The 12,955-nt window shown below is 38.2% G+C and overlaps 1 protein-coding gene across 4 annotated transcripts; it reads right to left on the bottom strand.

Annotated features, from left to right (window-relative positions):
- Positions 1-310: 310 nt before the first annotated feature.
- On the bottom strand, positions 311-12,921 carry itih3b.2 (inter-alpha-trypsin inhibitor heavy chain 3b, tandem duplicate 2). Of its 4 annotated transcripts, none has more exons than XM_031843552.1 (25): positions 12,536-12,921; positions 11,249-11,409; positions 11,038-11,142; positions 10,547-10,709; positions 10,336-10,446; positions 9,838-9,966; positions 9,579-9,695; positions 9,222-9,390; positions 9,024-9,134; positions 7,760-7,941; positions 7,447-7,626; positions 7,217-7,338; positions 6,181-6,419; positions 5,836-5,856; positions 5,689-5,706; positions 5,274-5,288; positions 4,194-4,220; positions 3,779-3,802; positions 3,278-3,316; positions 2,344-2,424; positions 2,071-2,178; positions 1,733-1,901; positions 956-1,104; positions 655-739; positions 311-554 (listed from the first exon to the last, which is right to left on the bottom strand). In XM_031843552.1, exons 1-25 carry the CDS (start codon positions 12,605-12,607, stop codon positions 440-442), a joined length of 2,712 nt encoding a protein of 903 aa, XP_031699412.1. In that variant the 5' UTR covers positions 12,608-12,921; the 3' UTR covers positions 311-439. The 4 variants fall into 4 exon arrangements, with proteins under 4 accessions (XP_031699412.1, XP_031699403.1, XP_031699420.1 ...); XM_031843543.1 differs by having other exon boundaries at positions 6,136-6,419; XM_031843560.1 differs by lacking the exons at positions 3,779-3,802; positions 4,194-4,220 and having other exon boundaries at positions 3,278-3,310; positions 5,280-5,288.
- Positions 12,922-12,955: the final 34 nt, after the last annotated feature.

Genomic DNA, 12,955 nt, shown 5'->3' on the forward strand with positions numbered 1-12,955 from the left:
CAGACAGGCGTATGCGGGGTTAACTGTATAAGTAAACGGACTAATTTTGAGTCCAAACTGTGACACTGTGTCATTTTTAGGGTTGACTCCACAGATAAAGATGAGAATTGAATCTATCTTCAACAGCTCTGTGCGATCATGAGTGGAGGGCTGTTGTGCTGCAGGACAAATGCCACAATTACTAGATCAGCTCTTTTCTCGTAATCTCTTAATAATTGAATTCTTAAATTTGAAGAATTATTCCAAACAAATTAAGCATGACTGACAAACCCTTTAGGTAAATTAATTAAGTTCATACAAGACAACCAAAGATCTGGGAAATAGTTTATTGGTTCATGTTAGTAACTGGTGAAAGTCTTTTTCCATGATGACTTAGTTTGTGTTATACTCATTTCTATTTCAAATAAAATCTCTACAAGTGATTCAACATGGTTCCCAGTTAAAGTTGTAAGATGATGAAATCATCCAGGTGGCTCTGCAGGGCAGACTCAGCAGACATGAGCCAGCAGTGATGTGTGGGCGGAGAGACGGTACTGTAGTCAACAGCACTGGCCCTACAAAAGAAACACGAATATGTTTTATCTTTGTGTATTAGAGCAATTACAATTAAAGCACTCTCAAACAGACTTCTCTTTGACACCAACTAAAATGTACCTGGTAACGTCAATCTCCTGGTCTTTGATCTTAAGTCTTGTTGGGGGACTTTGTTGCACCTCCTCATAAACTGCTGGCTTTAGAGCTGGACGCACAGAGGACAAACAATAAAGCAATGACACCGAAGAGCATGCACTTAAAGAGACACTGCACAAAATATTTGTCTCTTTAAATACATTTTTTCCATTAAAACCACCACAGCTGGTTTTAAATTTAAACTTAATTTGAATTGTCTGATTCAAACATTCAATGTATTGACCTGATATCAAATCATAAAAACAAATCCAGCCTTTTCACCCACCTAAAATCCCAGAAACGTTGTTGTCCAATGGTCGCTGTCTCAAAACCGGCCAGAGGAATTCTTCTCCATTCTGCTCATGAATTATGATGATCATGCGTGTGTCCCCAGCTGCAACGTCTATTTCCTTGTCCTGTCTAATCGCTGCCAAACTAGAAAAATATGCACCGTGTCTTAATTATATTATGGTGTCTTTTTAAAGGCCCTGCACACTCGCACAGGTCATTTTACTTTTGTGGGCTGATTTCAACACACTCCTGAGAAAGAGCTCATGCCAGAATACTTAAAATCCCTGGTGTGGGTGGCCTTTCATGTAAGCTTCAATTGTAGATACAAATTAACATTTGTTTCTAATAGTGAATTAGTGATACATTAAAACTCATGAATACCATCAGTGAAGTGGGGTGTTTGGGGCTGCTCTTGCACTTTTTGCCCTCAGTGCTCTCTTTGTTAAGACATGCATTTATGGGAAGCACTCGTTTTGAAGAAAAGGTTTTTTCATTTTAGGAATTATGCTGACTTGCTTTCTTGCAGAGAGGCAAATGAGAATATTGATACCACTCTCATGTAAGCGCAGTAAATATTAAGCTGCGGCCGGTTACCTTAGTTTAGCACAAAGATTGGAAAAGGGGCGTTAGAGTTAGATTAACAGCTAACCAACGGAATTTGCATCCCTTTTGTTCAATCTGTACAAAAACCTTGATGTAAAAACAACAACGCACTGTTTTATGCGATGTGCCTAACTATTTCTTGGTCAGCACCATTACAATTCAAAGTCACCTTCCAGCTGTGATGGGATCCGGTCCAACGTGGCGTGTCAGTGTCTGTCCCTCTCGTACAGTGATTTCTTTGGGGTCGATCTCAACATGCAGGTCATTCTTCAAGTGGATGACAATCCTTCTGAAGCCTCCATTCTCTACTGAATCAAGCTCACCGTTCACAGACAGCTCTAATACAAAAGAGAACAATTGCAACTTATCACCACATGTATACACAGTACAAGAACACACATCCTTCACTGAAGTAAAAGTACCAGAACAACAATGTAAAGAAAATACTCAGTTGCAAGTAAAAGTCCTTCGGAAAATAGTAATGGCACAAAGAGGAGTATTACTGACCCCTGTTGGGATGATGAAGTAGTTTAAGGCGAACATCTCCAGTGACATCAAAGCACAGTGGAAGAGACAGATTCTCAGTTTTTAGCAAAAATCTGTGAGAAAGAGGAACTAGAGAGAAACATAGAGTCACACAGCAGTACACACCGCTGTCAGATTATCTTAGTTTACTATTTACGCTTACAGACAAGAATGTCCTCTAGGTAAAGTGCACCCTCTTCCACAGCACAACAAATGACTTATATAAACTATAACATGAATTATTAGATACTCTACCATCAGTTGCAATGGGTGACACAATAGAGGGGAGTATTCGGCTGTCGTAATCGACAGTTCCTATTTGGAAATCCCGATCAGCTGTAAATACATTTACACAAAACAAGTTGTGTACATTAATATCACAAATCTTTTGAGGATTTTTGCATTACTTGACACCCACATTCTGACATCCAACCTCAGCTTCAAAGCAAACCACTAAATAAAAACGTTATTCTAATGCCCACCAGTTAAAGTAAATCCAAATGAAACATGTTATGTGTGTTGTTGTTTTTTTCAAATTCACCTACAAGTAATTTTACCAAGAGGATTTGGTGGAAAGTTTAGGCAAAGGGGCAGAGAAGAAGTGACTTTCATACATTGCATGTGTTGTAATTACATTGAATGTGTTGTGATTCTGTTATCCTGTTCTACACATGACATCTATTGCACTTCTGTCCATCATGGGAGAGGGATCCCACAGGTCTCTCCCTCTTTTTTCCCCGTTAAAAGGTTTTTTTTGGGGGAGTTTTTCCGGTTCCGATGTGAGGGTTCCGGGACAAGAGGATGTCAAATGTGTACATATTGTAAAGCCCTCTGAGGCAAATTTGTAATTTGTGATTTTGGGCTATACAAAAATAAATTTAATTGAATTCAATTCAATTGAACTTAAATTCAGATCCAATAGCAGCATCAGGTGGTTATTTATGAAGTAGTTTACATTTTGACTCATAAAACATGTAATGGAAGCAAACATCTTTTGTTAGTACAAATTTAACATCTTCCAACAATTCATTGTCTTTCACTATTTGTGTTGGATGCAAATACAATAGAATCAGATGGATTTATAGGGTTATGCAGCCTTGGATGCTTTTTATAGATGAACATGGTTGGTTGGTATCATGACAACAAAATTAGAAGGATGGATCAAAACTGGCACAGAAAATAAGTTTACCTGTATCAACTGGGCTGTAGAAGACTCCTGGTAAAGTAACTGTGAAATAAATAAATAAAATGAAACATCTGTTATTATCTTGCATTTACATTTTCTGTAAAAATACAGATTTTGCAACTTTTGTTGATTTTGTTGCAACTATAGCTAATTTGTTTCGGAAGGCACAGAGGAATTAGTTTCTATATCATAGATAACACAAGTTACAGAAGTTTTTTATAGTATAGAGGAGCTTTGCATTCATCACTAAAACTATTCCAATATTACAAGACCTTTATTTTGTAATTTAGTATAAACTATTAGATAAGAGCCACCCTCTTGATGCTACTGCTAAGAATAACTACATATTTAGCTCATAAGATCATCATTGCACCTAAAATAAATGCAGATGTAGAATAAACGTTGTCTTAGATTCCACAAACTCGGGTGTCCCTCAGGAAATATGAACAAATATATACAGTAAAATATGTACACTAGTGTAGTATTAAAGCAGTGCACATGTACCTGGATCATGACTACGACGAAGTCCTAAAAGGAAAAAGATGATAGCATGAAATTATGATACAGTTCTGCTTTGTCAATTATCTTGCAACCTCCCCCACCTTCAGTTTTTCTGTTCAGTTCTTTTCTTGCATAATTAAAGCAAATCATTGTACAGCAGGTGGTTATTTATGAAGTAGTTTACATTTTGACTCATAAAACATGTAATGGAAGCAAACATCTTTTGTTAGTACAAATTTAACATCTTCCAACAATTCATTGTCTTTCACTATGTGTGTTGGATACAAATACAATAGAATCAGATGGATTTATAGGGTTATGCAGCCTTGGATGCTTTTTATAGATGAACATGGTTGGTTGGTATCATGACAACAAAATTCGAAGGATGGATCAAAACTGGCACAGAAAATAATTTTACCTGTATCAACTGGGCTGTAGAAGACTCCTGGAAAATGAACAGTGAAATAAAAAAAAATGAAACATCTGTTATTATCTTGCATGTACATTTTCTGTAAAAATACAGATTTTGCAACTTTTGTTGATTTTGTTGCAACTATAGCTAGTAATTTGTTCTGCTACAGTTCTGCTTTGTCAATTATCTTGCAACCTCCTCCACCTTCAGTTTTTCTGTTCAGTTATTTTCTTGCATGATTAAAGCAAAGTATTGTACTGCGAAGAATGTAAAGATTTACTCATGAGAAATGTTTTCTATATGCTTTAGGCCAGTGATTCTCAACTGGTGGGTCGCGGACCCGTTTTCAGTGGGTCGCGGGCCTTTGCCTGAAAAAAAAATTCAAAAAAATCCTGTGCTTTATTTTGAAGGGGATTTTTTATGCAGCGGAGTGCCTTCACACTCCTTAACAATATTTGGTGTTAATGCCTTGTAATGCTAATACCAGCAGGGAATAAACTGAAAACTATTCCTCTGTTAAATGAGACTATAAATAGGCGAATTGAAGACATGTCGGATGACATCAAACAACAGGCCACAGCTCGAATTTAGGCAAGTGGTCATTTTGCATTACAAATGGACGAATCTACAGACATAACAAACAGCAGTTTTACTCGTTTACATGAAACATGTGTGGGACGGGGACTTACAGGAACAATTTATCTGCACAAGAGAGCGCCCTACTACTACGACTGCAGAGGACATTTTCAGCTGCATCTTTTCATTAAATCAATTTGTCCAACCATTTGATGGTGGGTCCCGCAGCCAGACCAGTTGAGAACCACTCCTTTAGGCTATTTAGAGGATGTTTTTGTACATTTATTTGATATACTGTAGTTCATTCATAAAATGTTTTAGATGTAAATTGATATTTGGCTATGCATCAATTGGTTGTGTTACAATTTTGCAAAGATGCAGCATCTGTTTCTCAAATTTTTGGCTGTGATTAAGTATTTCTGATGCATATTTGGAGTGCAAAAGTGTATAAAATAGATTATATTATTATATGTTACGTCAGAACGATGCAGATGTGTATCTATGTCTTACCTGGTACACTGCGTGCTGTAAAAAAAAGAAGATAACGTGAATCAACGTTAAGAATTGAGACTAAAATAATTGATTGACTATCGATTTTCCGTTTTTCGAAGAGTGGTACCCCAAGTTGGATTTATCTCATGGTTAAAGCATTTCGAAATGCTATTATTGTTTCCGACACTGTCACAAAGACAACCGGATCGCTTTCTGTTTTCCTCGGAGCCTACTACAAGTGACAACTTTAGCAACTTATTCAGACCATCAGGGAAAAAGGAAGAAACTTATTCAAATATTTAACATCATGGGGTCTCTCCCAGTGAGCAGGCAGCCTCTCCCTCACTGCAACCGACACAACCACCAAGCTTTATGCAGAAGTGTATCTGTCGTGTCAGGTTGGTGCAGATGTGTTATGTGTGTTATGTCTTACCTGGTATACCAGGAGGTGCTGTGAAAAAGAAAAAAGATAACCTCAAATTACGATAGTTGTTAATTTACTTAGGCTATATATTTATAGGCTATACATTACAGTACATTATGTGATTAATTCATCAATAGTGTATCTTTCATGTCTTACCTGGCATAGGGTAAGACTGTCCTGTTAAAAAGAGAGAGATGATGACAAAAATTAACATTAATTCATTAATTAACTTTAAAATAATTACAAATTAACTTGTATTGATGCAACATTATATGTCATTATTGTGAATTAATCAACTGTATTTCCAGTTCCACACACACTTAAAATTTGATTTATATATTTTTAAGTGCCACCTACAAGCTGTAGTCAAGGAATCTGTAGTTCTTTTATAAATGCAACAACCTTACATTGTGATTACACCACCTGTCATCAAATCAAATCATACAGATGTGTCACCTGTGTTTGTTTTGTGTTTGTTTTTTCCCCATTTGCGTTGCTTACGAGTAAGACCGGAGGTTATCCGTTGAGTGTTCTGATTAAACATCGGTTGGCGACCCATTTGATATTGTCTCCTTCCCTCTGTCGCTTCACCTTCCTTGGGTTTATGGAGCACATCTGTGTTCTCCCCCTGAGGCTTGGTGACCACCATTGATGTGAGTGGGGTTACAAAGCTGTACTTCAGCGACAGCTCAAAGGCCTCTTTCTTCGCGTTCTCCTTCTCAGGTCCAGATAACACCAGCCTGTGTCACAAATTGTGTATATGTTTTAAACATGACAGTTGACGAGAAAGTAAAATGAAGTTAAGATTAAGTGAAGTTAAGTAAGATTATCTTATATTGTCTACTATTATTGTTGTAACCTCATGCTGTCTCTAGGCTTTCCTTACAATTAATGTATGCACATACACACACATATCACTTTTCACTTTGTCAACAAATTAGAGCTGAAATAATTGTTAACGCTAATTTTAGCGTTAACGTTTAACTTAAACTTAAACTAGCTATCTATGGCTGATAAATTATGCAAGGGACAGTCATCATTTCTGCTCAGTCCACGGCCGTCAACTTACTTAAATTGAAGACCTGTTGTTTCACAAATTATAGTTTACAATGAATTTTGAGTGTAAATCTTCCACCTTTACAAATGTAAACCGCATCGTGTCCTGCAAAGGCGTAACAGTAACTAAAGGGCGTAGCAAACGGTCAATTTTGATAATTGATTAAATCCTTTAAGTCACAACGAAATGGCTAAACATTCTCTGGTAAACGCTTCTCAAATGTGATGGTTTGCTGTGTTTTACAATTTACAGTGTTGTAAATAAAAAACATTAAAAGATTTTGGACTGTTTTTCAGTCAAAACAAGCAATTTAAAGACGTCACCTTGACGTCACAAACTACCTTTGTGGTAGTTCCCGCTGCGTGTAGGACACATTTTGCCATGATGACACACACACACAGACTCATAAGGTGAAAACAATATAAGCCTCACGCTGTTGCGGCTGGTAACAAAGAGAAAAGGTGTCGACATCACACTCACTCTTTCTCCAGAAGCTGCTTGACTGTGAGGTAGGCCCAAACCCTCTGGATGTGGCTGTCAGACACTGGTCCATTGGACTCCACGGTAGCATTTGTGTCAGAAAACCTCACCCTTCTGTTGCTCTGTCATAGTCCAAATACATTTTTATGTCATAAATCATGTTATATTTATGGACACACAAGGCTTTTACAAAATATTACAGCTGATGTGCAGGGTGGAGCAATCCTTACTGAAATGGCGACAACTTGTGGAGTGAAGGTTTCAATGTTGTTGTCGGTGATCTGACCAGCCACCACAATCTCAGAGCCATTATAATATTGGCTGAAGTTAGTCTGGGTTAGATTGGTCCCACCATTATAGATCATGGTCACATCTGTCAACAGAGGAGTGGCCACCTCTTCATAGAAACCCTATTGACATACAGTATGGACACTGTATAAATGTTTATCTCTCCACAGCCAACCATGATTCATTTTATCTATGAAAATGTAACAAATCACATGGTAAACAGTATTTATAATGGGAGCAAGTGATTTCAAATACCTTCAGCTGTAAGTCAGCATCCGAGTCTTCATAAATCCGTCGTGCTACACCATTGCTCTGCAGCGACATCTTCTCAAGGAACTCAAAATTGACATCAAAACCAAAACCAAGGCAGTAGAGTGGGAATTTGTCCGCGATAGCCCCCCTGACATTTGACTGTATGACTTCCAGATTTGTCACCCCTGCAAAGACACAAGTTTTCAAGCAAGGGGAAGAGAAGGGAATGTTTCTGTAAATTATTAATAATAATAATTTCATCGTCAACATTATGAATGAAACTTCAACCTTTTTGGTACAGCCCTACTTCGTCATATTTTCTTTTGATTACCGTCAGCTGAGCACCTCGTCTTGTTCGGCCTTGAAGCATTGTGCATTGTCCTTTTTGTCCCTCTCAAATATGTGTCCCTTCTGTAAAGCTTCAGGCTATCTGTCTGAGAACACTGTTTCTATTGTGAAATCAGATTTGTTTACTGTTCTTCCCTGAAATACACTCTGACGTCACAACATCTGTTGTGTCACCCACCTGTCATGCTTGGCCCCACACATTGATGAAGAAAGAAAAAAAGCCAAGTTTACATTGACTATCTCACATACTATCTGAACCATTCAGGGTATACCAATGAAATGTACCAGCTTCCAAATTAAGATTTTTAGCCAGTTATGTTATGCATGTAAAAACAAATTTGCTAGCAGGCTAATACATTAGCGAAGGTTAGCTTGCTACATAACATTATATTAGTTTGGGACCTCGCTTAGTGTCTTCTTCTGCCTCTTAAGCCTACGGTTATACTTTCTGCAAGGTTCCACAGACATGAGCTGATGCGAAATCGAATACTACTCTCCTCACTGAAAACAGACTCTCAAAGATCCTCGAGGTTCTCAATTTCCTTCGCCAATCCACGTCTGTGTAGTTAGAAAATGTTGGATCGGCACGAACAGTCGAAAACTTGTGCCGTGTCGTCACTCACGATCCTCACTAATGCGTCAAGCATAAATCACGTTTTAATTGCAAACCATTTCTGACATCTGTTTCCTTCTTTTGGTAGTCTATAAAATGAAATATTTGGGTCTTATTTTTTGTTGTCACATCCCACTGGACAGCATATAGAAGGCATGTGCAAGTTTGAGAGTGGGCTTGAACCTGGAACCCAAAAGGGCTGCGGCCAACAGGGAAATAACATTTGACGCGGTTCTGATGTTAGCTGCAAGACGTGTCCTGTCGTTAGGGTCTAAAAGTATTTGTGTGTGTGTGTTTCATTGTAACCTGAGGTAGGGTCTCCATCGGTGAGAAGTATAAGCATAGACGCTGAACCTTCTCTGGGATGTGCATTCAGCATACGTGCTCCTTCCAACACTGCTTTGTTAATGTCAGTGGCTGAAATTAAAATGAAAATGTGTCATTACCACCGTTCTGCTGTCCAATGTTCCCAACCCTTCATAACATATTTATTTAAAACCTCACATCCTCTTTCGACAATTTCGCGTGAAAATTTCTTGGCACTCTCCAAATTTTCCATGTTGGCCTGAACAAGTTCTCGTTTCCAGTGGAAAATGCTGCTATCAAAAGTGATAAGACCAAAGTGGTCGTCCTCTGCCAGGTCACTCAAGATGTGGATCAATGCTATCCGGGTCTGGGCAAAGACATCATTCACACATTAGAGCTTTTATACAAATAAGAAACCATGCAATACTATTTGATTAGCGTGTGTTTGTTTATTGCTTTAATAAACATAATAGACTTAATTAACTGAAAAGGAGTAAAAGCCTCCAGTGCTACAGTGGAAATCTGTCACAAACTCACACTCACACAATACTATACCTGTTGCATTTTTCGTCCGTGCATTGAGCCACTTTGATCAATAACGAAGACAACATTTTTTGGTATGCTGGCAAGATTAGATGGAGCAAAGTGATGAACGAAGTACCGATCTGATTTCTTGGGGGAAAGAAAGTTTGATTGGTTAGAAAAGAGTGTTGAAAAGACAGGAAGATAAGATGGCTGAAGTATGGTATTTTGTGACAATGCTAATAGACAATTCAGAGTTAGCAATCTTCCAGGAAATGCACTCTTTCTTTACCTTGATGTCTCCCAGTGAGGGGTTCCTGTTGACATCATAAACAACAACCAGATCTCCATTCATACCCTGCTCTCCACAGCTGTCACACATTTTCTGTTGGTCCTCTGTCGGGTAGAAATACACCCACGCCTGGAAAAAAGGATGAATCAGGCTTGATAGATGTTTGAACGGGTTTATTGGTCAAAAAGATGAGCCTCTGCCTTTGATTTAATTTGGTTAGATTCAACTTTATTGTGTCTGCACAGCGTTGGGCACTAGTGATGCAGTGTGGCATCAAACCAGAAAGTGATAACTGTTTGGAAAGTGCATATAGAAATCCAGTATTTAAAAATGAATGACTGATACTAAGAGACGTGCACAAGGATGAGCAATAAGACAGAATGTTGTATGTCCAGTGGCATTGTGGTGTCATTATGATATAGTTAAACAGTTAAATATGGGTCGTCGGAATAAGACAAAAAATTGAGTTCCAGAATTTGTAATCTCTGCATGCTGTACCTGTTTGTCCACATGTGTTTTGGTGATAGCATTAGCCAGCGCTTTGGTGCTTAGTCCTCCCTTAACCTTGATGGAATTGATGCCTGCTTTCTCATTAATGTACACATCAACCTGGCATTAAGAATGAAATTAAATAGTTAGAAGCTCAGACCATGGGAGCTGTTGCTACCCCGTCATTGTTTTCCTGAATAGATACCAACAGGAGACACACCTTGAAGTCTTTGACAGGCTGCATGGGTCGAGCGTGGATCTGCAGGTCGTACTTGCCAAGCCTGCGTCTCAGCAGCTCCTCGTATGTAAGTTCAAAGGTGACCTTTTTGAGAGCAGCCATGGTCACAGAGGTCTTGAATTCCTCCAGGGTCCTTCCTACAGAACTGCAACAGACACGATAATCATTTCTTTAAAGCAGTGGTTCCCCCTTCTTATGATCTTAGTGTGGGTGTGAGATGTGAGTTAAAATTAAGAGTGAGTTTTTTCTTCTCAGATTGTTATATTTGAAGGATTTTAAAGACCTGAAGATGTTAAAATAGAAGAAAGAAGAAGTCAGAAAAAAAACAAAAAACATTATTTTGTACAAAAGATACATTTTTTCTTATTCTTCTCTTTTATCCTGAAGGACACACAAGGCTTTTTTTTACAAACTAAAATATTAAAACAACCTGTACAAGACCTGGCAATAAAAGAATCCATTGATCCATGTACCTGACAAGCCCAGCAGTTTCGCCACGGGACACGGCTTCAGTGTACTGCTGCTGAGCTTTCTCTTTGCCCTTCACAACACCATCGTAGACTTGGCCATCTATAAACCTGAAGAAAGACCGATGAGAAGTCTGTTTATGTAAAGATGTGAAGATTTTTTTTAATGTATAATGAAATGAAAATTCTTGTAAATATCATTTTTTGCTTCACACACATTCTGAATTTACTGATGAAGGCGTTCTTAGGAATCCGGACTTGAAATTCTACTTCCTTTGAGTCGTCCACACGATTGGCCACGCGGCTTGTGATGACAGTGGTTGCATAACGACTGGTCACTGTTGAGTTGATGTGAAAGCTATAGATATCCCAGTCATCCTGAACAAATAGAGGAGGAGGCGCATTTCACAATGAAATAAATAGCTCAGTTTATTTTGCAGGCTGACGACTAGCTGACCAAAGATCAGATAATGGGGAAGTGTTGGTGGGGGGCATCAGTGGAATCTCATTGGTCTGACTGCAGAAACACCCCCTTCTTCTTATTTATCCAGTGTTTTGCATTGGTGGAATTTAACTAAGTACATTTACTCAATACTTCATTAAAGTAAAAAGTCAAGGTATTTTACTTGAGTATTCCCATTTTCTGCTACTTTATACTTCTACTCCACTACATCTCAGAGGGAAATATTATACATTTGTCTCTACATGTGTCTTACTTGACTGAGAGTTTTCAAACACTTTCTGTCCAGTGAAAACCATTTTTCTCAAATGTTGTTGATTTTGAATTTGAATGTTTGTGATGAACTGAAGGATGTAGTGTTCCTTTATGGTTTGAGAAAAGTCTCCTACTAACTTGAAAACCACCTTGGATCAGCTGGAAAGTGCATCGTCATAAGGCTGAAAACAGGGCTGTTTTTTGTGACTCATGAAAAGTTCTTGAAAATGTGTGGTTCTCACAGGACAGCAATGCTACAAACATATGATGATCATATAGAATATGATGCATTACTGTAGGCTAACTAGCATATAAAGTATTTAACATTAGCACATCCTTGAACATCTACAGAAGAAACATAGACATTCATGCAGCAATAATATTAATCCAAAAAGATATAATAACCCAGACGAATGATTTTACTTCAGAATGAGTACTTTTACTTTTGATACTTAAAGCTTGTTTGCTGATAATATTGACATACTTTTACTTTAAAAAGGCTTTGAATTCAGGACTTTTTTGTAGTAAAGTATTTTCACAGTGTGGTTTTAGTACATTTACTGAAGTTAAGTACCTGAATACTTCCTCCACCACTGGTGTTTGGCACACTCCCAATACTCCTTAACATTTACCAGGTCTTAACCATGAAATGTAATGACTAATAAGGACACTGAATTGTTTACTTACAATCGTTCTCTATATTTTTTCCGTAACCTAACCTAAATAGATATATTTCATAAATTCAGTTTCCTTGCAGTGGCGTCTCTTTGTCTGATTTTGTGGCCTTACCTTGTTTGGTAGTGTGGTGGCCGAAGCCAGCAGCAGCCCAAAAAGGGTGATTTGCACCACAGCTCTCTCCATGATGGCTCCCACCAGAGTGCAACACAGGCAGCTAAAACTGTCTTTTAAACTCAAACATACAAGGACAACATCACTGTGTACATAATCTTGTTTTTAAAAGGGCAAACTCCTCTTTCTCTGTCCGCTGTTTCAACAACTCAGTCACTTGCACACCCACACAAAAATACATATTACCACCCACTTTCCTCCTCTGCATACTGCCAGGAATCCCACACAGAGCTATCAGAAAAATTCAGGATTAAAAAAGCTGAACTAGCAGAAATTCAACCGCTTTCGTGAGCTTTACTGTTGACATTGAGGGTCCAGCCTGCCTTTTTGCCGGGGAACACTGAAACCTTTCATGCAAAC

This window comes from Anarrhichthys ocellatus, unplaced genomic scaffold (assembly GCF_004355925.1).
Source record: "Anarrhichthys ocellatus isolate YVR2014 unplaced genomic scaffold, GSC_Weel_1.0 scaffold1, whole genome shotgun sequence".
Lineage (NCBI taxonomy): Eukaryota > Metazoa > Chordata > Actinopteri > Perciformes > Anarhichadidae > Anarrhichthys > Anarrhichthys ocellatus.